Genomic DNA, 27,539 nt, shown 5'->3' with positions numbered 1-27,539 from the left:
CTTCTCACCTGGAAACTGTCCAGTCTTGATTTTACTTCATGAATTTTTCCTTGCCAATGTTAAAAATTCTCTCAACTTCCAATTTCAAATATCTTTTCAGATCTGGAGAGTAGGCTTTTTTGTTTCTAATTTTTATTGAAGTGTAGTTGATTTACAATGTTGTGTTAATTTCTTGTATACAGCAAAGTGACCCATGATCCAGTGTATATATAATTTTTCAGATATGTATATATGTTTTTTCAGATTCTTTTCTGTTACAGTTTATTACAAAATATTGAATGCAGTTCCCTATACTACACAGTAAGACCTTGTTTTTTTTTTTTTAATCTATTTTATATATAGTAGTTTGTATCTACTAATCCCAAACTCCTAATTTATCCTTCCCTCCCCTCTTTTCCCCTTTGGGTAACCACAAGTTTGTTTTCTATGTCTGCAAGTCTATTTTTTGTTTTGTAGATAAGTTCATTTGTGTCATATTTTAGATTCCACATATAAGTGAGAACATATGGTATTTGTCTTTGTCTGACTACTTCAGTTAGTATGATAATCTCTAGGCCCATTCCAGTTGCTGCAAATAGCATTATTTCATTCTTTATTGTGGCTGAATAATATTCCTATATATTTGCATATATACCACATCTTCTTTATCCATTCATCTGTTCATGAACATTTAAGTTATTTCCATATTTTGGGCATTGTAACTAGTGCTGCTCTGAACATTGGGGTACTTCTATCTTGGAAAGTGTTTTTATTTAATATACACTTTTGACCTTGTTTATGATCTACTGTCATATGTTAATCTTCAAGGACATTTCTTACTTGTAGATGATCTGGAGATCGGATTTCTATGCCTTGTCCTCCAGTATATTTCTGAGCTCTTTAACGTGTCCTGTTCATTTTACATTTGGAATTATTTCTGAAGTGACTCTTTTCTGTTACTGAGTTTTCACACTGTCAAATCTGCCTTTCATTGCTTCTAGTAAGGAACCTTCTGAATTTCTTTCTTCTTTTTTCACTGTCTTGTACTATATCATCTTACGTCTTTTCTGGTCTATGAATGAGCCCAGTCTTGGATTCCTATGTTGTCCTTGATGTCTGGAGCCAAGACAACCAGTGATGAAACACAGCATCAGACTCAGCACCTCCCAGCAATGGCATAACATCCCATTGTGCAACTTTCTGGAGCTTCCGGGTAGAGTGTCCCCCTGTAGCTGTGCCAGGAGCCGCAGAGCAGCTGGAGTCAGTGCACAGGAAGGATGAGGAAGGCCAGGCTCTGGGGGCTGCTCTGGACGTTCTTCATCCCAGGTAAGATGCGGAGGACGCGTGAGCAGATGAGCTCTTTGCCCAGGACCTCGGCTTGGGGCCAAGCCCTCCACAAGAAAGGTCTCCCTTTTCCTCTGGAGCTCCGGGGGATGTGGCCACCCAAGACAGAACCATCCAGCAGATATGCCACACTGGGTTTCTCCACCCAAACTTAAAAGGATCGGGAGAACAGACAGGGCCTGAGAACAGAACTAAAGGGGGTGGGTTAGGGAAACAAGATGCCTGTGCCTTTTGTTGTTGTCAAGGACATGCAAAACCCTAAGTGGGAAACAAATGGTAGAAAAAATCTCACCTTGACTTGAGCTAAGGGAATTTTGTTTTTGAGTTTGACATTTTTTTCCTTTTATTTTCCATCATGGTGCTTTTGGTGTTGAAAGAAGTGTTAGTCATTCTGTTGTGTCCAACTCTTTGTGACCTCATGTCTATCCATGGAATTCTCCAGGCAAGAATACTGGAGTGGGTTGCCATTTCCTTCTCCAGGGGATCTTCCCCACCCAGGGATCGAACCTGGGTCTCTTGCGTTGAAGGCAGACTTTTTACCAACTGAGCCACCAGGGAAGCCTAAACCCCAAAGACATAGTCCCTTCAATAAATATCTCTCAGGGGCCAAGCGTGGGCCAGGAAACCTGCTATTGCTGAGGACACAGAAGTTCACAGAAGAAAAGTGCCCATTTTCACAGAGGCTGTGATCCCAGGGCCCTGAGGCTCTGCTGCTCGGTCTCCGCAGGGTTGCCGGGGCCCTTCTCTTCCCTTCCCGCCCAGCACAAACCTTCACTAAAAGTGGAAGCACTTGGAGCTTTCATTGTTCCTGCTCCCAGTCTTCATGAATACACTGAGAAAATAAGCAGAGAAGGGGAGCATATCAACAAGGAGTTAAAAGAAAGGTTTGCTTTGGAAAGACAGAAAAGTTTCCGAGGAGAGGATGTTTTCCGGGGGCCCACTGCCCTGAGCAAAGTCCTGGACAATCAGCTGGTAGAGCCTGTGCACCAGGGTTACTCTGGAATTCCTTGGAGCTGGAGTGATGATCCGGATGGGTGCATGGGAGTTTGGTTCCCGTGGACCAGTGCATTTCCTTGTGTCTTTTCTTTTTTTTTTTAAAAAAAAACCTGTTTTCATTTTGCAGTGGAGATTGTGTTTATTATTGATTTGTTTTTAGTTTTACTCATTTATTTGCCTGCACTGGGTCTTCGTTGCAGTGCATGGGCTTTCTCTAGTTGGGGTGAGTGGGGGCTACTCTCCAGTTGCAGTGCATGGGCTTCTCATTGCGGTGGCTTCTCTTGTTGCAGCTCACAGGTTCTGGAGCACAGGTTCAGTAGTTGCGGCGCATGGGCTTAGTTGTCCCTTGGCATGTGGTATCTCCCTGAACCAGGGATCGAACCCATGTCCCTGCATTGGCAGACCGATTCCCAACCCCACTGGACACCAGGGAAGTCCCCCCTTGTGTCTTATTCATGTTTTTCCAAAGGAGAACCGGGAGGAGATGGAAGGTTGAAGACTGAGAGGAAACCAATTGTTTTTCCCCACTGGGTCCTATCAGGGTAGATTAGGGTGTAACATAAAAGCTCCTTCTAGACCCTGTATCCTGGGAAATTGTTAGTCAGCTATTCTCACTTGGGTTGGGATTGGCTCTAATCCCAACCAGACAGCTGCCTTGGGCAATCTAGCTCAGAGATTTAGAGCTGATTCTAGAGTCTTCCCTAGTGGCTCAGACGGTAGAGTCTGTCTGCAGTGTGGGAGACCCAGGTTCAACCTATGGGTTGGGAAGATCCCCTGGAGAAGGAAACAGCAACCCATACCAGTATTCTTGCGTGGAAAAGTCCCATAGATGGAGGAACCTGGCAGGCTACAGTCCATGGGGTCACACTTACTGCTAAGCATATAAGACACTCTCTCATTTAATCTTTATAAATTTATACTACTATTATTCCTAGTTTCGAGACTAGGGTCACAAAGAGTCGGACTCGACTGACTTTACTTTCACTTTCCAGAGTCTGGCTATGAGGGTTTGAAACCTGACTTCACACATTTCTCCTGTGGAGCCTTGGGCAAATCACATAATGTGTGTGTGTGTGTGCTTGGTCGTGTCCAACTCTTTTCGACCCCATGTACTGTAGCCTGCCAGGCTCCTCTGTCCATGGGATTTTCCAGGTAAGAATACTAGAGTGGGTTGCCATTCCCACTCCAGGGGATCTTCCCAACCCAGGGACCAAACCCGCAACTCTTGCATCAGCAGGCAGATTCTTTACCACTAGGCCACCTGGGAAGCCCAAATCACACAATAACTTCTGGGTTATTAAATAAACTTTCTGTCCCCCAATTTCCTTGTCTTGAAACTGGAAAAATAGCAGTATCAACTGATAAGTTATAAAGATTAAATGAGAGAGTGTCTTAAACACTTAGCAGTAAAAGGTATTTGTTATTCTTTTTTACATTAATAATATAAAGAAGTCCATTCTTGAAATGGTGCAAAAAGTGATGTACAGACTTCACTTCTGCATTAGTTTCTTACTGTCTCCTTTCACAAGAGCCAGGCAGGTTTGTGAGCAATCTGTCTCCTGTAATTCCTACTGTCTTAATCCATCCGGGCAGTTATAACAAAATACCACAGACTGGGGGGCTTATAAACAACAGAAATTTACTCCTCCCAGTTCTGGAGGCTGGAAATTCAAGGTCATGGTACGAGCATCGTTGGGTTCTGGGGAAGGTCCTCTTCTGAGTTGCAGACTGACTACCAGTTTCCCACTGTGTCCTCATGTGGGGAAAGGGCAAGGGAGCTCCCTGGTGCCTCATTAATAAAGGCATTAATCCTAATACTGAGGGCAGAGCCCTTATGACCTAACTATCTCCACCTTGAAGGTTAAGATTTCAAAATATGAATTTTAGGGGGACACTAACATTTAGATTAATAAAAGCAGCGATAATTGTAGGTAGTGGTAGCCTGACCTTGGTAATGGTAGGTGGATTGACTCACCACTGTCCAGTCCATTATTTGGTTTTCCATGAAGGAAGGTATCTCAGGCCTGGATGAATAAACTGTAGTCCCTCAGTAAAGGGAGCCCTGCTATGTCCAGTTGAAAACACAGACCTGGATCTTCTTATTTCAACTCTACCTGGCCCTCCCATCAGCAAGGATCCCTTGGACCAGACCAGAAACTCATGCCAATTCTAGGTTCCACATTTAAGAGTGTGATTGAAACTTTTGTCCCTGTAATCCAAGGGTTCTCAGCCTTGGCACTATTGACATTATGGGTGGATTAATTTTTTCTTACGGGGGCTGGCCTGTGCACTGGAGGATGTTTAACAACATCTCTGGCTTCTACCCATTAGATGCTTTTGGCACCTCCCTGCTCCCAGGGATGGGGGTTCCCTAGTAGCTCAGCTGGTAAAGAATCCACTTGCAATACGGGAGACTTGGGTTCGATCCCTGGGTTGGGAAGATCCCCTGGAGAAGGGAATGGCAATCCATTCTAGTATTCTTGCCTGGAGAATCCCATGGACAGAGGAGCCTGGTGGGCTACAGTCCTTGGGGTCTCAAAGAGTTGGACATGACTGAATGACTAAGCACAGCACAGTACAGCTCCCAATTAGAACAACCAAAAATGTCTGCAGGCATTCCCCATTGTCCCCAGAGGGAAAATTGTCCCCAGTGGAGGACCACTGCTGTGAGTCCTTGACATTCTATAATATTTGTAACCCTTTTGGATGCAAGCAGCATCCTATAGACCAGTCAACACAGTAAGAAAGAGCAGCAGTCTCAGAGAGGATTCCGATTGGCCCAGCCTTAGTCATGAGCCCATTTCTAGGCCAATCAGCATGGCGAGGGTGGTGAGATTCTTTGGCTGGCTGAGCCTGTGTCTCTGTGTCCATCCTGGAGAATATGGGCAGCCCCATCAGTAAAGGTACATAGGATGAGAAAGATGAGCACCCTGAGAAAGAGGTGCTCTGCTACCCAAGGAAGGGAGAGATGAAGACCACACCACCAGACATCAATGTCCACCATGTCCTCGAGATGGTTTCCTCACCATTTTCCCACTGATCTCCCTCCTCTGACTTAGATGAAGCTGCTCTAGCTGTTCAGTGGGGTCGCTTTCTGATAGTAACGTCTCTTCACATCCACTTTGCACCCTGTCCCTGGTGGTCTAGTGGTTAGGATTCAGCAGTCTCACTCTGCATCCTGAACATCCTTCTCTATAATCTTTCCCTCCCGTCATGTCCCTGTCACTCATGGTCTTAGCATGTGTCCCACGCTCTGTCTCTATTCAGACAGTTTCTTCCTCTGAAAAACAGTCATTTACGAAAGTTGATTTGCGCAAATCATACACAGTCTAACTTTTGTGGTCAAAATCAAACAACCAAACAAAAAAACCAAACGAACCCCCTCCCCCCCGCCACGAAACTACTTGCAGTGATAAGATCTGGGGTCTAATGCTAACTTGCAGGGAAAGCTGCATCTTCTCTGGAGACCTTGAGGATCTTGTCTAAAAATTAGGTGATTGAACAAGAAAGAAAGGTGGCTCCTCTCTCTCTCTTTTTCTTTTTTCCCAAAGAGAAGGAAGCTGTTCCTCCCAGAGCCTAACTCAAATTCTCTGCTTACAGAAATCCAAGCTGCTGCTAAGCTATTCGAGGAGAAGTGTACTCTAGCAGAGGGGCAGACCTTGAACGTGAGCTGTCCTACCAATACCAACATGTATTCCAGCAGCCAGAAGGCTTGGCAGAGGCTGAAAGATAATGGGGAGGTCCAGACACTGGCAATCACAGAGGGGTCCAGTCAAGTCCAGGTGGGGAAGTACTTCCTAGAAGACATCCCCAGTGAAGGCATGCTGCAAATCCGAATGACCAACCTTCAAGTGGAAGACTCAGGACTGTACCGATGTGTGATCTTGGGACCCAGTGACCCCATCATCCTGTTCTACCCTGTCCGCCTGGTGGTGACCAAGAGTGAGTGGCCTGGGGGTGGGTGGCAGAGGGTGGGAGAGCCAGATGGGGTCGGGTGGGACAGTGGTGGTAGCACCAGTAGGGCTGTGGCTCAGGATTTCTAGAAGCCTATGATCTCACTCCTTGTTTCTAGAAGCTCCTTGTTTCTCATTTGAGGTCCTTGACAGACATGTGGTCCAACGGTAAGAAGGGACTGCATCTCATTGTTTGTATGGGATTCCTTTTTGGGAGCAGAACCTAACATGTTGTGCTATTGTAGGAAGTGGGATATGGTGAAAGGTGAGTGATGGACTTGGGACAATTTAGTCTCATGCTTCAGGTCTTCATGTAGAAGTCATTTCCTTGGGAAGCCTCTGTGAGTCACCCTCCCTTCCTAAGGATGCATCTGAGGGCCCTCCTGTGTGCTTCCAAAGCAGTGCTCCTCAGACCTTAAGTGGGCACAAACCACCTGGGGGTCTTATTTTAAATGTAATACGTCTAGGATGGGACCTCGATTCTGCATTTCCAGCCTCTTCACAGACAATGCTGACGCTGCTGGTCCATGGCTTCCGTCTTGAGTAGCAAAGCACCAGGGCTCACTTTGTGCCCTCTTCATAGACAGCTCTATCTCACTGGATGAAGTAGTGGCCAGTTTCCGTAACTGTCTCCCCTATTCATCTTTGAGAACCTTGAGGAAATAATCTGTGCCTTATTCAACTCTGTATCTCTAGCAACTGAAGAAGTGCCTGGCATATAGTAGGGCCTCCACAGATGTTGACCGGATGAATTAAGGAAAGCAGATTAGAACGGGAACAGATTCAAGTTCCTAGCCCCTGTGGAAGGAAGACAAGACATATCTGAAATATATTCATGAAAGATAACTTGCAAAGCAATATGCCACAGGTACAGATGAGTGCAAGGCAGAGAGAATGGTATAAGAAAATCAGGGAATTATTCTTGAAGAAGGGTACATATGGATTGGTGAAGAATACCAGGCAAGTGCATTTCCAATAACATGAATAGCCTGGAAATATCTTCCTTTTTCCTTATCTCCCTCTCTCCTTCTTTCCTTCCTTCTTTCCTTTTCCCCATCTCTGACCCAAGTAATGCCACACTATTTCTTTATTAAAATTAGAAGCAAAAGGAAACCTTGCTTCATGAGTGGCCATGTTCATTTCCCTCCTCAGTTCCATTTACTCTACCACTCATCCATCCATCCATGCATCCATCCATCCATCTGTCCAACCATCCAATGTGCTTTCTTGCAGGTACTTTGGGAACCCCTGCCTCAGATGAGTATCCTTGCCAGGTCTCCGCTCTGAATCCCACCCTTCCTTCCGTCACCACCAAGCTCCGCCCCAGGCCCAGGCCCGTGACCCAACTCATCTCCACATCAGCTGACAGGCTCTCCTCTCCTGGCTTCACAGTCACTCCCACAAATGTGACACATGTCACCAGGTATGGTTTCCAGATCTCTGGGCCCTTGGATCGGACACCAAGTCCTTTGATTCCCAGTCCATGTGCTGAGAGGGTGTGGACAGTGAGGGATGGGGCAGGGTAGCGGGCAGGGTGGGTTTGAGTCACCTCGGTCCGGTGGACCTTCCCAGGGGAGGGAGGAGTGTGGTGTTGCTGGAGTGAGGGGGAGGCTCTTGGAGGCAATGACGAGGCTGCCATTATCCCCACCGTTTCCCTCTGTGGTTGCTTCTTGCATGTCAGAGGAGTAAGGAGAGGGAAATGGCGTCTGTGCTGAATTCCAAGGGCTCAGCAAACCCCTAATGGTGTAGAGGGAAAAGAGACCCTGGATTCTAATGCCAGCCAGATCAACTGAAAGTGTAACTTCAGGCCACTCAGGAGCCTTCTCTGGCTTCGGTTCCCTTGTTTCTATGGTTAGGGTTGGTGGGTAGGGGAGGGTAGAAGAAAAATCAGAGCTGGAAGCCATAATCTAGCCCAACAGCTCTGAGCAAGTGATGTGTGTTGGGATATCCTGGAGCATTAGCTTTTATTTGGCTTGCTTGATTTACTTATTAAAAAAAATTTTGCATGCACCCTGCAGCATGTGTGATCTCAGTTTCCCAAACAGGGATGTAACCAGCATCCCCTCCACTGCAAGGCAAGAGTCTTGATCACTGGACCACTGGGGAAGTCCCTGGCTTGTTTTCAATACTGATGCACGTGACCTATGCAGACCAAAAGAATTAGAATTTCTGGAGGTGGGGCTGGTCTCAGTAATTTTTATAAGATCTTCAGGATTCTTAAAATTTGCAGGCAAAGCTAAGAACCATGACCTTTGCATGCACACCCTTTTATACAGTTTATTATTAAATGTTGATTTATCTTAGAGTGTGTTTATCACTAAATGTTGACTTAGCAGAGAAAGAAATATTCTTCCATATTCCTACCAATCTAATGTGTCTTTTTTGTCCATCTTCTCTTCTAGTTTTTATTCATGCTTGGATATATTTTAATGTGGCATTAATTCTAATTATACACATTTTCATTATTTTTCTTGGCTAAAACTATTCTTCAGTGTTGCTCCCTAGTCTTTGTAGTCAGAATTTCAGCATACTTTTCTATCAATAGAAAGCCATAGCTCACATAATCCTTTGCCTGTTTTTAGACGTTGAGATTATTTTCATTTTTTGTAGTATTGATAACTCTGAGATGAACATATATTTGTAGATGTCCTTTTCTTCTTTTAAATTGTTCATTCAAAAGAAATTCCCTTAAGAGAAGTCGAACATTTATATTGTTCTGTATGTGTCCTTGCACGCTCAGTTGCTCAGTTGTGTCCAACTCTTTGTGACCACATAGACTGTAGCCTGCCAGGCTCCTTTGTCCATGGAATTCTCCAGGCAAGAATACTACAGTGGGTTACCATTTCCTCCTCCAGGGAATTTTCCCGACCCAGAGATTGAACCTGCATCTCCTGCATTGGCAGGTGGATTCTTTCTCACAGAGCTACCTGGAAAGTCATTTTTCTCTATACATACTGCCAATTGGTTTTCTAAAGGTTGAAAACAATTTGCAGTGAGATCTGAAATGCGAAAGAGAAACAGTGTCACTGCAGGCTTGCCTACAGGGCTCTGGTATTTAAAATATATATCTGTCAAAATAGATGTGATACTGAAAACTTAGATTCTGTGTATGCTGATGCCAAATCAAGTCTCAAAGACAGAGTTTTGGGTGAAGTAGAGAGGAGTAGCTTTATTGCTTTTCTAGGCAAAGGGGGCCACTGTGGGCTAATGTTCTCAAAACTATGTGTTGCAACTTGGGGAAGATATTGACAAGTTTCATAGTAATTGTTCAGAGAAGGTGTGATCAGCTCGTGGACATTCGTCTGATGGGCTGGTGATGAGGTAAGTAGGAGTCAACATCCTCAGCCTTCAGGTCCAACTGTTCTAGGGTCTACATGCTTGTGGGTGGCATATCATCATTAATCTTCTTTAACTTCTACCACCTGGAGGGGGTTTCAGTATCTGCAAAACAGCTCAAAGATATTGTCTGTATCCACTGATGAAGAATCTCAAGCTGGAATCAAGACTGCTGGGAGAAATATCAATAACCTCAGATATGCAGATGATATCACTCTAATGGCAGAAAGAGAAAGTAAAGAGCCTCTTGATAGGGGTAAAGAGGAGAGTGAAAACGCTGGCTTAAAACTCAACATTCAAAAAACTAAGAGCATGGCTTCCAGTCCCATCACTTGAAATGACAAATAGGGAAAAAGTGGAAACAATGGCAGGTTTTATTTTCTTGGGCTCCAAAATCACTGCCGATAGTGACTGCAGCACAAAATTATAAGACGCTTGCTCCTTGGAAGAAAAGCTATGACCAACCTAGACAGCATATTAAAAAGTAGAGACATTACTTTGCTGATAAACAAAGAGACATTACTTTTGCTGATATGGACTTGCTGATAAAAGTCCATATAGTCAAAGCTATGATTTTTCCAGCAGTCATGTATAGATGTGAGTGAGTGAAGTCATTCAGTCATGTCTGACACTTTGCAACCCCATGGACTGTAGCCTACCAGGCTTCTCCGTCCATGGGATTTTCCAGGCAAGAGTACTGGAGTGGGCTGCCATTTCCTTCTCCAGGGGATCTTCCCGACCCAGAGATTGAACCCAGGTCTCCCACGTTGCAGACAGATGCTTTACCCTCTGAACCACCAGGGAAGACCCAATGGATGTGAGAGTTGGACCATAAAGAAAGTTGAGCACCGAAGAATTGATGCTTTCAAACTGTGGTGCCGGACAAGACTCTTGAGAGTCCCTTGGACTGCAAGGAGATCCAACCAGTCCATCCTAAAGGAAATCAGTCCTGAGTATTCATTGGAAGGACTGATGCTGAAGCTGAAGCTCCAATACTTTGGCCACCTGATGGGAAGAACTGACTCATTGGAAAAAACCATGATTCTGGAAAAGATTGAGGACAGGAGGAAGGGGATGACAGCGAATGAGATGTTTGAGTGGCATCATTGACTCAATGGACATGGGTCTGAACAAACTCTGGGAGATAGTGAAAGACAGGGAAGCCTGGCATGCTGCAGTTCATGGGGCTGCAAAAATTTGGACACAACTGAGCAACTGAACAACAATCGATGGGAAAACAGAACCTTGTCCCAAGACTGCTCTTGACTGTTTCTCCCTGGTCTTGCATCCCCAGTTCAGTTCAGCTGCTCAGTCGTGTCTGAGTCCTTGCAGCCCCATTACTGCAGCACGCCAGGCTTCCCTGTCCATCACCAACTCCCAGAGCTGGCTCAAACTCATGTCCATCAAGTCGGTGATGCCATTCAACCATCTCACCCTCTGTTGTCTCCTTCTCCTCCTGCCTTCAATCTTTCCCAGCATCAGAGCCTGTTCCAGTGAGTTGGCTTTTCACATCAGGTAGCCAAAGTATTGGAGCTTCAGCTTCAGCATCAGTCCTTCCAATGAATATTCAGGATTGATTTCCTTTAGGATTGACTGGTTGGATGTCTTTGCAGGCCAAGGGACTCTCAAGAGTCTTCTCCAACACCACAGTTCAAAAGCATCAATTCTTCAGTGCTCAACTTTCTTTATGGTCCAACTCTCACATCCATACATGGCTCCTGGAAAAACCATAGCTTTGACTTGTTGGCAAAGTAATGTCTCTGCTTTTTAATATGCTGTCTAATTTGGTCATAGCTTTTCTTCCAAAGAGCAAATGTCTTTTAATTTCATGGCTGCAATCACCATCTGCAGTGATTTTGGAGCTCCCCAAAATAAAGTCTCCCACTGTTTCCATTGTTTCCCCATTTATATGCCATGAAGTGATGGTAATGGATGGCTTGATCTTAGTTCTTTGGATGTTGAGTTTTAAGCCAGCTTTTTCACTCTCCTCTTTTACTTTCATCAAGAGGCTCTTTAGTTCCTCTTTGCTTTCTGCCATAAGGGTGTTGTCATTTGCATATCTGAGGTTATTGATATTTCTCCTGGTAATCTTGAGTCCAGCTTGTGCTTCATCCAGCCCGGCATTTCACATGATGTACTCTGCATATGTTAAATAAACAGGGTGACAATATACAGCCTTGACGTATTCCTTTCCCAATTTGGAACCAGTCCGTTGTTTCATGTCTGATTCTAACTGTTGCTTCTTGACCTGCATACATATTTCTCAGGAGGCAGGTAAGGTGTATTCCCATTTCTTGAAGAATTTTCCACAGTTTGTTGTGATCCACACAGTCAAAGGCTTTGGTGTAGTCAATAAAGCAGAAGTAGATGTTTTCCTGGAACTCTCTTGCTTTTTCGATGATCTAATGGATGTTGGAAATTTGATCTCTGGTTCCTCTACCTTTTCTAAATCTAGCTTAAACATCTGGAAGTTCTCAGTTCATGTATTGTTGAAGTCTTGCTTGGAAAACTTTGAGCATTATTTTGCTAGTGTGTGAGATGAGTGCAACTGTGTGGTAGTTTGAATATTCTTTGGCATTGCGTTTCTTTGGGATTGGAATGAAAACTGACCTTTTCCAATCCTGTGGCCACTGCTGAGTTTTCCAGATTTGCTGGCATATTGAGTGTAGCACTTTCACAGCAGCATGTTTTAGGATTTGAAATAGCTCAGCTGAAATTCCATCAGTTCCACTAGCTTTTTTCATAGTGATGCTTCCTCATGCCCACTTGAATTCAACACTCCAAGATGTCGGGCTCTAGGTGAGTCATCACACCATTGTGGTTATCTGGGTTATGAAGATCTTTTTTGTATAGTTCTTCTGTGTATTCTTGTCACCTCTTCTTAATATCTTCTGCTTCTGTTAGGCCCATACCGTTTCTATCCTTAATTGTGCCCATCTTTGTATGAAATATTCCCTTGGTATCTCTAATTTTCTTGAAGAGATCTCTAGTCTTTCCCATTCTGTTGTTTTCCTCTATTTCTTTGCATTGATCACTGAGGAAGCCTTTCTTATCTCTATTCTTTGGAACTCTGCATTCAGGTGGGTATATCTTTCCTTTCCTCCTTTAGCCTTTAGCTTCCCCTCCCTTCTCTAATTAACAACTGCTTGAATCTGCCCCCTGGGGCTCAGGGAGAGCCACGGAGGCTGAATGAAGGTTGTTTCCTAAAATCAAAGAAATGGGGGACACAAAAACCTTCTGCCCAGGAGCCCCACAGGGCCCTGCATGGTGTCAAACATGAGCTGGGACCTGCTTTCATCTATTACTGTGGACTTTGAGCTCCATAGGGTAGAGGCAGAGTGCCCCTTTCCCCTTCTGTTGTGCCTAAGTGTCTGGTACATAGTAGGTGATCATTAAAATCTTTAAAATAAAACAAATCTTTACAATAAATGCTATTCATTTTTTCACTGATTTTCCAGAGTATAAACTGAGAGTGCAAACATTCGCCCATATTCCTACTAAAGGCTATGCCTCCTTCACCTTTTGACTTTTATGTGTTTTAATTAACATGAACCATTCTATGCATCAGAGTCCAGTCGGGAAGGCAAAAGCCACTGAGCTGTTTGAAAAAGAGGGAATTTAGTGAAGGGAGCAGTTTGTCCCGGAGATGGAGGAGCAGAGGCACCTATCTGGGGCCAGAGAGTGTGGCACCTCAGAGGAAGCCACTGTCACCATCTTTGTAGGGTTTCTTGGAGGCAAGCTGTGGAGAAAATCTTGTGCAAATGTTTTAGGAAGTGATCCCAGGAAAAACCATTCCTGGGGAGTGGGACTGGGAGGGAAGGAAACCTAGCAAAGTGTGCCATAACCAAAGCGAGTCTCACAGGGACTAAAGGGGTTTCTGGGCATCACAGGAGTTGTCTATATGGAGAAGGGGCTGGGGAGCTGGAGCATTTGTACTCCTAGCACTCGGTGAGGGGCACAGGAATTCCCCAGCACTGTGGCTGGAGTGCTTGGGGTGGGGTGGGATGGAGTGGGGGTGTCTGGCTGCCTGCATACAGCCTCAGAAAGGGATGCAATGCTTGCCCTTGAGAGTGGAGATGTTCCAGGAGCTCTGTGCAAGAAAAAATTCCAGGGCTTGGAGGGGATGTGGCAGGGCACTGGCACAAGACACTTGGACAGGTTACAGTTTGTGGAGCCCAGAGCTGGAAACTCCCTGGGCGGTAGGGCTGGAACCAGGCACAGGCTTGCACTGTGGGGGGCACAGCTGCAAGCTTGAGGGTCTAGGGAGGCACTGCCTTCCAGCCCCCGCCCCAGTCCCCAGCCAGGGCAGCCAGGGCTGAGCTTGGCTGGCTCAGACATCTAGTTCCAGGAGATGCAAGACAGTGCTGCAGGCTGGGGGTAGATTTTAGCACAAAAGGACTTGTGCTGCTTTCTATGGCTGTTCTATCATTTCTCCCTTTGCTAGCTTGTACATGCAGGTTTAAGTTTTGCATAGGCAAACATGTTGATTTTTAAATTATTGCTTTGTTTTATTCCTTAATTGTGTTTATTCTATTTCCTGGTGCCTTCTCTATTTTTCCACTTTATTTTAATCTTAATCCATCTGGGGGGGGGTGTTATTTTGCTATATGGCGTGAACGATAGAAGCAACGACTTTTTCTTACATTTTGCCACCCAGATATCACAAGACTGTTTATTTACTAGACAATTCTTGCCTACCTATTGGGCTGCCAATTTCCTTAGATACGAATTCTTAGCCATCCTTAGATCCATATCTGGACTTCTATTTGTTTCCCTGCTGTTTCTCTTTTCGACCCGGTGTTTCATCTCTATGGATTAGTTGTGCTATAACCTATTTCCATGGGCTTCCCAAGTGGCAGTAGTGGTAAAGAACCTGCCAATGCAGGAGACATAAGAGACATGGGTTCGATTCCTGGGTCAGGAGGCATGGCAACCCACTCTAGTATTTTTGCCTGGAGAATCCCATGGACAGAGGAGCCTGGCGGGCTACAATCCATAGGGTCGCAGAGTCAGACACGACTGAAGCAACTGAACACACACACAACCTATTTCCACATCTGCTGAGTCTATACAAGCCAAGTTTCTTCATTCATTTGCGTCCCTTTCTTATGGTACCTACTGATGTTTGCCCAGGACTTTCAGAAGCATGTTGCTGAAGCCTATGAAAATTCATGATGGGATTTTGATAAAGACTGGATTCTTCTCAGCTTGTAAATGAGGCCAGAGAGGTGAGGTGACAATCCCAGGATAGATTCTGATGCTGAGAATGGAAGCCAGGTTTCCTTGCTCTGGGAGCCCTCGCTCTCTCTACTGCATCAAGGCAGGAAGGAGCCTCGCTGGCCTGTCCTTTCTCCCTGATGCCTCTTCTGAACGTGGACTCTGTGCTCTCTACTAAGTATATTTCTAATCAGTAGTTTTAGGTGATGGGGCAAACTAAATGCACAGGACATAGTGCATTTACAGAGCCAGTCAATACTGGGAAAGGAGGGATTGGGAGCAAATGAGCCAAGGGGTGTGAAAGACTATGACAAATATGCATGTGTGTGGGGGCATGCATGCCCATAGCAGTGCTCACTCTTCTGTCTCCCCCAGGGGCCCTGGGATCAGCATCGTCATTCCCGCGGCATGTGGACTCCTGAGTAAGACCCTGGTCTTCATCGGTCTGTTTGCTGTCACGCAGAGGTCATTTGCATCTTAGGCACAGGAATCCACAAGAATGACCTCCGACCTCCATCCATGTCCACCTGGCAGTTGTGCCTGGAGAGGGGTGTAAGGGGAAGAGGTGGGGGTCAGTGACGTGAGCTGATCTGTAACTCAGGTGACTTCTAAGGCTCAGGATCCCACCTTCTTGGACCTGCCAACTCCCCTCATTTAACTGATAACCTTGGGTGTGCTTTGCCCCCTCACAAGTGAAGATATGGCCCCAATCCTGCTCATTCCACCGGCGGCTCAGGGTTTATAAAGCCTGTCAGTAAATAAAGACACTGCCTGGGACTTTCCTGGTGGCCCAGGGGCTAAGTCCGAGTTCCCAATGCAGGGGGCCCCCTGGGTTCCATCCCTGTTAGGGAACTAGATCCAGCATGCTGCAACGAAGGTCAAAGATCCCATGTGCTACAACTAAGACCCGGCACAGCCAAATAAATAAATAAGTAAATAAATAAATATTAAAAAATGAAGACACTGTCTGATGCTTTTCACTGTCAAGGTCTGTGGGGTTGTGAGGCACAGAGGCTACGGCTGCTAATTCTGCCCTTGTCCTCACTGTGGACCATAACATTTTGTCCTGAACTGGACAGAGTTCCGATTACAGAAGCATCTTGTTCTCTCAGCTGCCAGGGCTGTCCTCTCCTCTAGAATCAGATGTTTCAGTTTCTCCCCTTCGTTTATGGCCTTTCCCAACACTCCCAGAAGATTGTTGAAAACCATGGAGCAAAGAGAGGATGAGATGTCATGGTAAGAATTCCATATTTGGGAAAGGGGAACTGAGCTAACCAGAAGGGCATATCCTGGGACAATACTGGGAGGATGAGATAGGATCCATAGCTTAGGACCAGTAAAGCAATATCATTTGTCTACTGGGTGTATTTATTGTGAGCATCAGTAAGGGTGCATCTGGCCGCTGGATCCTCAGAACAACCCCACAAAGGCAGAGATCCTTGCCTGGAATGAGACCACGTGAGAAATGCATCACCACTTACCGGCAGGGACGAAAACTAGAGCTCCTTTACTGAAGACCAAGCGCCTCAAAGCCATATGGACCAGAAAGACAGGGAGCCTGCTCTATCTAAGTGCCTCTTCCTTGTATCACACGAGGGGCGGGGATGGTGGTGACCAGCTCTCACCAGTTAGGCTCCTGGAGGTTGTCCCCCAAGTGCCCTGCTGGCACCGACCCCTGCCTTCCTCTGCCTCTCTCTCTGCCCCCACAGCTCCCCCTTCACTCCCAAGCTCATCCATGAAATAGGTGTCCAGGCCCACCAACAGATTTAATTCAGTACTTTCTGATTTTCTACCTCTTCTGACTCCAAAGGGGAAGGGGACCCATTAGTGGTGAAGAGATGATGGGTCCTTCCATTCCCATTCAGGAATGGCCAAAGCCGAAGTCGTCCTAAATTCCCCAAGAGCAAATATACTCTACCACCCACCATCCATATTCTTACCATCAGGATGCCCTTCCCCTACTTTTGCGAAACAGTTACCCTGAGAGCTAAGGTACAGTCCTTCCCTCCCTGAGCCCCCTGCCATCCTGTGAGGACTTCCTTACCAACCTGGGGACTGACCCCTCTGAGAATCATGCATTTGGCCACACTTAGGTCAAGTCACATGTCTGCACCATAAATGCCAGGGAGAAGGGGCAGGAGAAATCTCTTTCTCCATGTTCAGTAGAAGGGGAAGTAGAGTTCTGTGCCCCATGAGACCCACACCTTGGGGCATATCCCCCAAATGGAAAGGGTATTGGGGGCTGGAGGGCCAAAAGATGATGAATATCCATTACACAATTCCAAAGCTGGTAGAATTAGATGAGACAACTTGAGTAAAACATCTGGCACACAGCAGGACTTCAATTCTTGGAGTCACTCCTAATACCGTTAAAATTATGGTTTCTATGCTCACGCCTGGACTGGAACTCAGGGAAGCACATACCTTAGACCCAGGCAGAGCACCTGAGGAACACTTCAGGGACCACCTGACTCATACAGGACTTTTGGATGATGATGAGCTCTCGGTCATCCTCTGTTTGGACCACTTGCTTCAGAATCACCTGGTATGCTTGTTAAAATGCAGGTTCCTAGGATCTCCCCAGACTTATCAAATCAGTGTGTCTGGGGTGAAGCCCAGACAGGTGTATGTTCGCCAAGCTTCCCGAGTGACTCAGCCACATACATGCCCATCCTTGGGAATCACGGTGTGGGGTAAGATGGAAGAAGGTGGGTCATCGGGAAGGATTGACTCAGGCCTCAAAAGGCAAGTCAAATCTGGATACAGTGTCAGGCAGATGGGGAGATTGGTAGGAGGGGTTGTGGGATGTAGTGGTCCGTGGCCAGTGATGAGAATGTCTTGGTGGCTGGAGGCAGTCTTGGTGGCAGAGAGGTGGGACATCAGATGGATGGGTCTAGACTTGCTCTGGTGGAGAATGGGGAGCTTCTGAGTGTTGCCCAATTGCGTTGTGACATGATGAAAGCAGGAAGGAAAATGTCACAAGGGCAGTGATCTCTCCTCTTTCTTCTGCATTTTCCTGAGCTGCCCTGTCTTGTCACATTTTCCTCAGGGTTTCTCAACTGCAAACTGACAACCAAGCCTCCTCAGGGAAGATGGAAAACACCCAAATGAGGCAACATCCTCCAGTAAATGGAAAAGATGCTGAAGTGCATAATGCACAGTGGATCCAGGGAGGGGGATGAAGTGGAGGGGGAGAGCTCTGGGGGTGGCCATGGCAACTGCTGCTGCTGCTCCAGGTCTCAGGTAAGGAGAGGCGGGGAGAGGGATGTAGATGGCCAAGGGGAGGTACCTGAAGAGGGGTTTTCTCTCATTTCTTAAGGAGGGACTGAAGTGGGACCAGGGCACATGTGTATTAGAGATGGAGAAGCAGGAAAGGAAGGTCATGAATGCATACTGTCCTGGTTGACCCTGTCCCAGCAGGGACTGGATGATGAAATAGAAGCTGGAGGTTCTTCTCCTGCACCTTGAGGTTGAGAAAACTTTGTGAAGTCAACCAAATGATCTCTCCTTTATCTACTGATATGTAGAGGGCATTCCCCCTCTAAAGGTATCAGGTACTAAGATAGGGGAACATTAATAGAGGAAAGGGCAAATAACAATGAAAGGGCCAAGAAGCAACATGGAGGCAAAATTACGGTGGAAGTCCCCTTAGCAAGGCATGGGGGGGTGGGGGGTGGGGAGAGAAGGTAAGGGCTCTAGAATCAGACAGAGCTGGGTTCAAATCCTATCTCTACCACTTTCTAAATATGTGACCTTAGGAAGTCCTCTGTCCTCTCTGAGCCTTGTTTTCCTCATTTGAGTCCCTACTCAGGAGTATTCATAGTTTAAAAGCAGACAGATGGACTTCCCTGGTGGTCCAGTGATTAAGAATCTGCCTGTCTGTGCAGGAGACATGAATTCGATCCCTGGTCTGGGAAGAAGACTCCACCTACCCCAGGGCAACTAACCCCGGATACCACAACTACTGAGGCCTGCGTGCCCCAGACCCCATTGCTCTTCAACAAGAGAAGTCGCTGCAATGAGAAGCCCATCCACTGCAACTAGGGAATAGCCCTCACTTGCCACAAATAAAGAGAAGCCCAAGCACAGCAATGAAGACCCAAGACAGCTATAAATATTAATACATAAATAAAAGCAGACTGATGTAAATTCTTGGCTCAGGTTTATGGCACAGTAGGTGCTATGGAAGATGATGGTGATGAAACCAGGTGTAGGGTGATCACTGCTATTGAGAGTTGAGAAGATAAAGAGGTTAGTACCAGCTGGACCTGTTCATGTAGACTCCCCATGTCTTTCTTTTGTTTGTAACTGAAGATGGTATTTAAGCCACAGTTCTAAACCTCCTTGGGGAGCTCCTCATTTTACCCTGGACATCTCCCTCCTATACATGAGGTATGCATGTTTAAAAGCTTGTTTGTTTTTCTCTTATTAACCTTCTTTTTTAAAGAAACCTAAGCTAGTTATTTTTATTTGATTTATTTATTATTACTATTATTTTATTTTGGCTCTGCAGGGTCTTTGTTGTGGCACATGGGCTTAGCTGACCCACGGCATGTGGGCTCTTCCTGGACCAGGGATGGAACCCACGTCCCCTGCATAGGAAGGTGGATTCTTAACCATTGGATCACCAGGGAAGTCCTTAATCTTCTTTTATATAGGAGTCTCAGCCACGAACTCAGAAGGGTAGAAGGAAAATGATTTTTCCTTCCTTATACCTATCGACCTCTAACTTCCTTCCTCCACTGAGGTCTCCCCCGCTCCAGGCAGCCATTTGGGACCAGAACTATTAACCCTTTGCTGAAAGTTTCACATGTGTGAAGCTCACATCTGGTCCACGGGACACACCCACTTCATTCATTCCAGCAAACTTGAGCTTCCAGCAAACTGGAGCTCTGGTGGATCCCTATATAGCCATCTTTCCTTCACTCTGCCATGGGGACAGGGAGCCATCAGCAGTCTCTGCCTGTTGTAGTTCTCAGGTTTGAGTCAAACACCAGTCTGCTGTGTCCTCCAAACTCCAGGGGACACTTAACAAGCTCTCCAAGTTGTGACCTTGAAGCCCCTCTCCTTAGACTTGAGGTAAGGGTCAGGCATCTACTCCCTTCTGCCCTCGGAGTCATAGGACACCAAAACTGCCTTCCCAAATCCTCTCCTAATCTTCAAAATCCTCACAACTTCATATCCTTGATGTGGGTGAGGTTTAGATACCTTTCTGCATGTGTTATACTGGTCTTCCAGCTCACTCTGCAATGTGGTATCTTTTCTTGGAACTTGTATTAGTCAAGATTCAGTTGCAGACAACAAAATCCAATGTACCTATTTTAAGTACAATAGAAAGGTATTCTTTAAAAATAGAATATTAAGTTGTTGTTGCTAAGTCATGTCTGACTCTTTGTCACCCCATGAACTGCAGCATGCCAGGCTTCCCTGTTCTTCACTATCTCCCTGAGTTTGCTCAAACTCATGTTCATTAAGTCAGTGATGCGATCCAACCATCTCATCCTCTGTCGTCCCCTTCTCCTCTTGCCCTCAATCTTTCCCAGCATCAGAGCCTTTTCCAGTGAGTTGGCTTTTCGCATCAGGTAGCCAAAGTATTGGAGCTTCAGCTTTAGCATCAGTCCTTCCAATGAATATTCAGGATTGATTTCCTTTAGGATTGACTGGTTGGATCTCCTTGCAGTCCAAGGGACTCTCAAGAGTCTTCTCCAACACCACAGTTCAAAAGCATCAATTCTTTGGTGCTCAGCCTTCTTATGGTTCAACTCTCACATCCATACATGACTACCGGGAAAACCAGAGCTTTGACTATGCAGACCTTTGTTGGCAAAGTGATGTCTCTGCTTTTTAAAGCATCATCTAGGTTTGTCATAGCTTGTCTTCCAAGGAACAAGCATCTTTTAATTTCTATTCTTCAGCTTCTTGGAATGACTGTCAAAGCCACATACATGGTAGGGTGATTAAGGGGCCACTGCTCATCCCACAGTGAGGACTCTGAGGAATCAGTAAACTTTCCAAATCAGGAAGCTACAGCATCGTTTCTGGTCCCAGACTCACCCCATGTCAGCCACACTCTATACCAGCAAAATGGATGCCTTTCCTCCTACTCAACTCGGTTCCAAATTTAAATTTCATACAGATGCCTTTGATTGGTGGAGCCTAAATTATCCCTGGATCCATGGCTGCTAGAAAGCCTAAGAATTGATTTTGCAGACCTTTCATTACATGAGGCCCAAGAGAGGGAGGTGGGAATGGAAGTTAATTCCATAGCATCTGCCCAAACAATCTTAGCCAAAACTGAGGTGCATATAGTTCAAATTCTAAAGATTCTTTTTCTTGCTGTCAGTGAAAGATAAACTGAGTAGAAAACAAACACTGCCTCTTTGTTATGTTATGGCAAATACATTCTCTTATCTATCATAAAGTCATGTTATAATAGCAACTTCCTATTTCCCCAAAACAATTTTTTGGATATTATTATGTGCTATATGTCACCCTGAGGCCATAACAAGATACATACCCAGAAAATAAATTCCAAAATTTGTGGTACTTTTCTCGGAAACTTCAGTGTGTTTTAAAAATGACTATTTCCCATCAATCTCTTCTGTTCCTGGGATTCTGACATGATCATTCATTGCACAGTGACATCTGGAAAATTCAGCTTCTTTGGCGGCCACATAAGTAAAAGCTGTTCGATTCCAGCATCCTGTAAATTGAGAGTTTTCAGAACATCATAAAATCAGAAATGATTACTTTAGGAACCAAGGGCAGGTCTTTTGGGATAGGGGCTGCTCTTTCTACCAATCCTGGGCTACTGTGCTGTGATCCTTCCCCAGTCTTAATCCCACCCCTTCTTTGAAAGACTTGCCTTGAACCAAACTTCCCACTGCATTCTGACCTTGCCTTATGTAAGATGCTTGCACAGCTCTGCTGAGGCTGAGTTCTCCTTGACCTCTCTGAGCAATAAACTCATCTTTCTCTTTTCAACAGGTTGTGCTGGTGATATTCAAGAAGCCAGCATTTCAATAATGTAATTAAACCCATCCATCTCTCCCTTGTGACTTATGTTTTGGGATCTTATTCAAGATGTCCTTCCCAACCTGAAGCACCGTAATATCCTGAATATTGTCTTTTACACAATGTTTGAAGATATTCTTATACATTAACTTTTGTTAGCTTTACAGTTTTGACACAAACAGGATACAACAAAGAAATCCATCCTTAGGAGGAGGGGGGCAGGATCTTGTGAATGTCCATCTTCACCATCTAGAGCTGTGCTAATACTCTAGCCTTTAACCACATGTGCCCGTGTGCATTCAAATGAATTAAAATTAAATGAAAAATAAGAATCGGTTCCTCAGTCACACGTGTCACATGTCAGAGCTGAACAGTCATGCATGGGAGTGGCTACTGTGTTGGATGGGAAGGCATGGAACACTTATCACTGTGGGGAATTTTCTTAGACAGCTGTTTTCTCTATTTCTGTTTCAACAAAACTGGCTGACAAAGCTTTCAGTTCCTTATTATAAATTTAGCATCTTATTAATACAGATTACAACTTGTTATAGCACACTCGCTGCACACTGTATTTTCATAACTGGGCAGTTTGATTTAGAGTTTCCTTTCCACTAAAGCAGATATTTTTCTCCTTAGCGAATCACACTTCTGAATTTTAATTTTCCTTCCTCAGAGAAAGGGTCTGTGCTCTTTTGGGGCCTCACGCCTTTTGCCCTATTCCCCTCGAGTCTCCTCCACAGCCATCTTGGGTGCAAAGCAAGCGTGAGTGCGGCCCGTCTGGACGGACAATGAGGCGACACGGGAGGCCGGGGTGCGTGGGGGCTGCGCGGCGGTGAGCAAATAGTCGTGGTGAGGGGGTGCGAGGTGGGAGGGCAGGGTCCAAATGCCCAACTCGGGCATCGCTCTGTGAAGTCAGTGAAGTGTGGGCAAGTCCCTGGCCTGCTCTGCTGCGTAGCCTCTGCAAGGAAAAAGGCAGGAGGCTCGAGACCCGCTCTGTCCCCTCCTCATGCGAACAAGGCGCCTGCGAGAATAGCGACGCAGGGTTGAGCAAAGCCGGCTCACAGAAGTGAGAGGCTGGCTTGGCCTGCGGCGGACTCGCAGGCTGTTTAGAGAGGATGGAAGCATGTCCGCTGCAGGGTGGTGACTGAGCACAGCACAGAATCAGGGCCAGGGTGTGCGGCCAGGTGCTACGTGCTCAGGGCAGGGTGGGGTGGCGGCTGCCGCCTGGAGTTCTCTGCACCAGCATCTTGCGAGAGGGTCCCCTTGTAGCCCTCTTGTAAGTGAGGTGAATTGGGGAGCGGCCCTTGGAGGCATTGCAGGGGCTGGAGAAGTGGACAAGCTCCAGGACAGCCTGAGGCAGGACCAGCATGGAGTGGGCCCACAGGGGGAGTAGACACAGGGGGCTAGAGATCTGGGGGTCTTAATGCAGCCCCGGCCTCTAACTGAGCTGAGGAGTCCAGTTAACATGGCACAGCTGGGCGCTCACACGGGATCAGTGGTGAGGACACAGAGTCATGGACATAATAAATATAGACCCTCCCCCCTTTGTCCCCTTTAGCAAAAATTGATGTACTGTATATGTGGGCCTATTTCTGGATCCTCTGGTTTATTCTATTGTTCTATTGATCTATTTGTCTTTACACTTATTTCACACTGTCTTGTTTACTGTAGCTTCACAGCAAATATCTCTATCAGATAATGTAAGTGCTTCAATTTTGTTTTTCAAGATTGTTTTGGCTATCTTATAACCTTTGCATCTCCATATAAATTTTAGGACCATCTAATCGGAGAAGGCAATGGCAGCCCACTCCAGTACTCTTGCCTGGAAAATCCCATGGACGGAGGAACCTGGTTGGCTTCAGTCCATGGGGTCGCTATGAGTCGGACACAACTGATCGACTTCACTTTCACTTTTCACTTTTCACTTTCACACATTGGAGAAGGAAATGGCAACCCGCTCCAGTGTTCTTGCCTGGAGAATCCCAGGGATGGGGGAGCCTGGTGGGCTGCCATCTATGGGGTTGCGCAGAGTCGGACACGACTGAAGCGACTTAGCAGCAGCAGCAGCAGTCAGTATCAACAGATAAAATGTCCATTGACTGGTGAGTGAATAAACAAAATGTATATCCCTACAATGGAATACTGTTCAGCTATTTAAAGGAATGAAGTACCAATATAACTTGTTGCAGAAAGTACTGCTACAACATGGACGAATCTCAAAAACACTATGCTAAAGGAGCCAGTCACAAAGCACCACGTATTGTATAATTTTGTTTTCCTGAAACTTCCAGAATAGGGAAATCTATAAAGATAGAAAGTAGATTAGTGGTGGCCTGGGGCTACAGTGCTGGGACAGGCAGGAATAGGGAGAATAATAAGTGGGAAAATGGTCTCCCAAAAGATCTCCACGTGCTAATCCCTGGAACCTGTGAATGATACTTATATGATAAAAAAAGGGGGGGTGGTTCTTTGCAGATGTAGTTGAGGATTTTGAGATGGGGAGATTATTCTGGACTAGGTGGCTAGCACTAAATGTAATCACATACATCCTTCTAACAGGGAGGTGAAGGGAGGTTTGAACACACAGAGAAAATGTTCCGGGAAGGTGATGTGAAGATGAAGCAGAGATTTGAAGATGCTGACTTTGTTTTTGTGATTTTTTAAAAAGGGAAATCTGAAGATCCTTTTATTCATTTATTTTTACAGGAGTATAGTTGCTTTACAATGTTGTGTTCAGTTCAGTTCAGTTCAGTCACTCTTTCGCGTCCGACTCTTTGCGACCCCATGAATTGCAGCACGCCAGGCCTCTCTGTCCATCACCAACTCCCGGAGTCCACCCAAACCCATGTCCATCGAGTCAGCGATGCCATCCAACCATCTCATCCTCTGTCGTCCCCTTCTCCTCCTGCCCCCAATCCCACCCAGCATTAGGGTCTTTTCCAATGAGTCAACTCTTCGCATGAGGTGGTCAAAGTATTGGAGTTTCAGCTTCAACATCAGTCCTTCCAATGAACACCCAGGATTGATCTCCTTTAGGATGGATTGGTTGGATCTCCTTGCAGTCCAAGGGACTCTCAAGAGTCTTCTCCAACACCACAGTTCAAAAGCATCAATTCTGCAGTGCTCAGCTTTCTTCACCGTCCAACTCTCACATCCATACATGACCACTGGAAAAACCATAGCCTTGACTAGACGGACTTTTGTTGGCAGAGTAATGTTTCTGCTTTTAAATATGCTATCTAGGTTGGCCATAACCTTCCTTCCAAGGAGTAAGCGTCTTTTAATTTCATGGCTGCAATCACCATCAGCAGTGATTTTGGAGCCCCCAAAAATAAAGTCTGACACTGTTTCCACTGTTTCCCCATCTATTTCCCATGAAGTGATGGGACCAGATGCCATGATCTTAGCTTTCTGAACATTGAGCTTTAAGCCAACTTTTTCACTCTCCTCTTTCACTTTCATCAAGAGGCCCTTTAGTTCTTCTTCACTTTCTGCCATAAGGGTGGTGTCATCTGCATATCTGAGGTTATTGTTAGCTTCTACCATACAGCAGAGTGAATCAGCTGTGTGTATCAGCTATGTGTGTGGATTTCCTTCCCATTTAGGTCACCACAGAGCACTAAGTAAGAGTTCCCTGTGCTATGCAGTAAGTTCTCATTAGTTATCTGTTTCATACACAGTGTCGATAGAGTATATATGTCAATTCCAAGGGCTTCCCAGGTGGTGCTAGTGGAAAAGAACCTGCCTGCCAATGCAGGAGACATAAGAGACATGGGTTAGATCTCTAGGTTGGGAAGATCCCCTGGAGGAGGGCATGGTAACCCACTCAAAGCGTTCTTGCCTGGAGAATCACATGAAGAGAGGAGGCTGACCTGCTATATAGCACACACGTCAGTCCTAATCTCCCAATTCATTTTACCCTTTCCCCTTTGGTATCCATACATTTCTTCTCTGTGTCTATGTCTTTATTTCTGCTTTGTAAATAAAATCGTCTATACCAATTTTCTCAGATTTCACGTATATGCGTTAATATATGATATTTGTTTTTCTCTTTCTGACTTACTTTGCCTCTGCCAGCCTTTAGGTCCATCCACATCTCTACAAATGACAATTTCATTCCTTTTTATTGAAGATGCTGACTTTGAAGACTCGAGTGATACAGTCACTAGCTGCAGAATGTTGGCACCACCAGAAGCTGGAGGAGGCAAGGACCAGCTTCTTTCCTATAGTCTCTGAAGATGCTGCAGCCCTACTAATACCTTGATCTTGGTTCAGTGATACTGACTTCAGACTCCTGGCCTCCAGGACTGCGAGAGAATGCATTTCTACTGTTTTAAGTCACCACATTCGCAGTAATAGGAGTAATGGGAAACTTATTCAGGGTGTGACTGCTCATGGACATGGGTGATGAAATGTTCTGAAACTGGATTGTGGTGATGGTTGCACAACTCAGTGAATACCTCCAAAACCACTGGAGTGTACACTCTAAGTGGGTCAATTTTATACTGTGTGAATTATATCTCAATAAGACTGTTACAAAATCTTTGTGACCTTGGGTTAAGCAAAGACTTCTTAGATATAACACCAAGGTATGATACATAAAAAGTGATATATTGGAGATTCCACAAAAATTTACAACCCTTGCTCTTGAAAGACACTTTTAAGAAAATAAAAAACACAGATGGGAAAAATATTTGCAAAACACATATTTGATACAAGACTATCAGACTATATAGTCCTCAAACTCAATAAGAAGAAAACAAACAAATAAAAAATGAAGATTTGAACAGACCCTATCTTAAAGCAGATATATTGATGGCATATAGGTACAACAAAAGATACTCAATGTCATTAGTTATTAGAGAAATGCAAAATAAAACCACAACAAATACTACTACATACTATTAGAATGGGGTGGTGGGGCAAGAACAACACCTGACAATATCAAAATGCTATGAAGGATAGGGGAGCAACTGGAAGATCACTGGTAGAAATGCAGAATGGTGCAGCCACATTGGAAAACAATTAGTTTTTAAAAAATTAAATACAATCTTACAATAGAACCCAGAAATCCTGCTCTAGGTATTTACCCAAGTGAAACGTAAGCCTATTTCACAAAACCCTGTGTGTAAATATTTGTAGTAGTTTTATTTGGAATAATCCCAAACTGGAAACCAAATCTTATTATCCCTGAACTGGAAGAGATATGCGTAAACGATTATGTTACATCCATACAGTAGGATCCTGCTTTGCAATAAAAAGAAACAAAGTATACTCAACACACAACATCTCAAATGCCTTATACTAAGTGAAAGAAGCCAACTAATATGCTACACATTGGAGAAAAAGAAACCCTCCAACTCTGTTGGTGGGAATGTAAGTTGATGCAGCCACAATGGAAAATGGTATGGAAGTTCCTCAGAAAACTACATATAGAGTTGTTATATGATCCAGCAATCCCACTCCTAGGCATATATGTGGACAAAGCTATAATTCAGAGATACCCACACCCCTGTGTTCATGAGCTTCCCTATTCACAACAGCCAAGACATGGAAGCAACCTAAATGTCCATTAAAAGATGAATGGATAAAGAAGATGAGGTACATATATAAATAGAAAACTACTCAATTTAAAAAGAATGAAATAATGCCGTTTGCAGGAACATGAATGGAACTAGATATTATTGTGCTAAGTGAAGT

At 45.1% G+C, this 27,539-nt stretch overlaps 1 protein-coding gene and 1 long non-coding RNA gene across 2 annotated transcripts; one reads left to right on the top strand and one right to left on the bottom strand.

The window, feature by feature from the left end:
- Positions 1 to 1,181: 1,181 nt before the first annotated feature.
- TREM1 (triggering receptor expressed on myeloid cells 1) lies at positions 1,182 to 15,780 on the top strand. Its single transcript, XM_081520435.1, has 4 exons — positions 1,182 to 1,305; positions 5,920 to 6,261; positions 7,506 to 7,695; positions 15,201 to 15,780. The coding sequence occupies exons 1-4, from the start codon at positions 1,257 to 1,259 to the stop codon at positions 15,304 to 15,306; spliced, it is 687 nt and encodes a 228-aa protein (XP_081376561.1). The 5' UTR covers positions 1,182 to 1,256; the 3' UTR covers positions 15,307 to 15,780.
- Positions 14,267 to 22,612, bottom strand: LOC145517586 (uncharacterized). The gene is made up of 3 exons (XR_014062178.1): positions 21,721 to 22,612; positions 21,343 to 21,528; positions 14,267 to 15,365 (listed from the first exon to the last, which is right to left on the bottom strand). It is a non-coding gene; the product is annotated as an uncharacterized LOC145517586 (long non-coding RNA).
- Positions 22,613 to 27,539: the final 4,927 nt, after the last annotated feature.

This window comes from Giraffa tippelskirchi, chromosome 8, assembly GCF_054371585.1.
Source record: "Giraffa tippelskirchi isolate mGirTip1 chromosome 8, T2T-mGirTip1v1.2.pri, whole genome shotgun sequence".
NCBI classification, from domain to species: domain Eukaryota; kingdom Metazoa; phylum Chordata; class Mammalia; order Artiodactyla; family Giraffidae; genus Giraffa; species Giraffa tippelskirchi.
The sequence above is the reverse complement of the archived record's forward strand: the minus strand, read 5'-3'. Positions and strand labels throughout refer to the sequence as shown.

Excerpts from the sequence above, each read along its gene's own strand:
- TREM1 (XM_081520435.1), top strand. The coding sequence starts at position 1,257 with ATGAGGAAGGCCAGGCTCTGGGGGCTGCTCTGGACGTTCTTCATCCCA. Across the intron at positions 1,306-5,919 it reads CTGGACGTTCTTCATCCCAG|AAATCCAAGCTGCTGCTAAG; the intron begins GTAAGATGCGGA and ends CTCTGCTTACAG. Across the intron at positions 6,262-7,505 it reads CCGCCTGGTGGTGACCAAGA|GTACTTTGGGAACCCCTGCC; the intron begins GTGAGTGGCCTG and ends GCTTTCTTGCAG.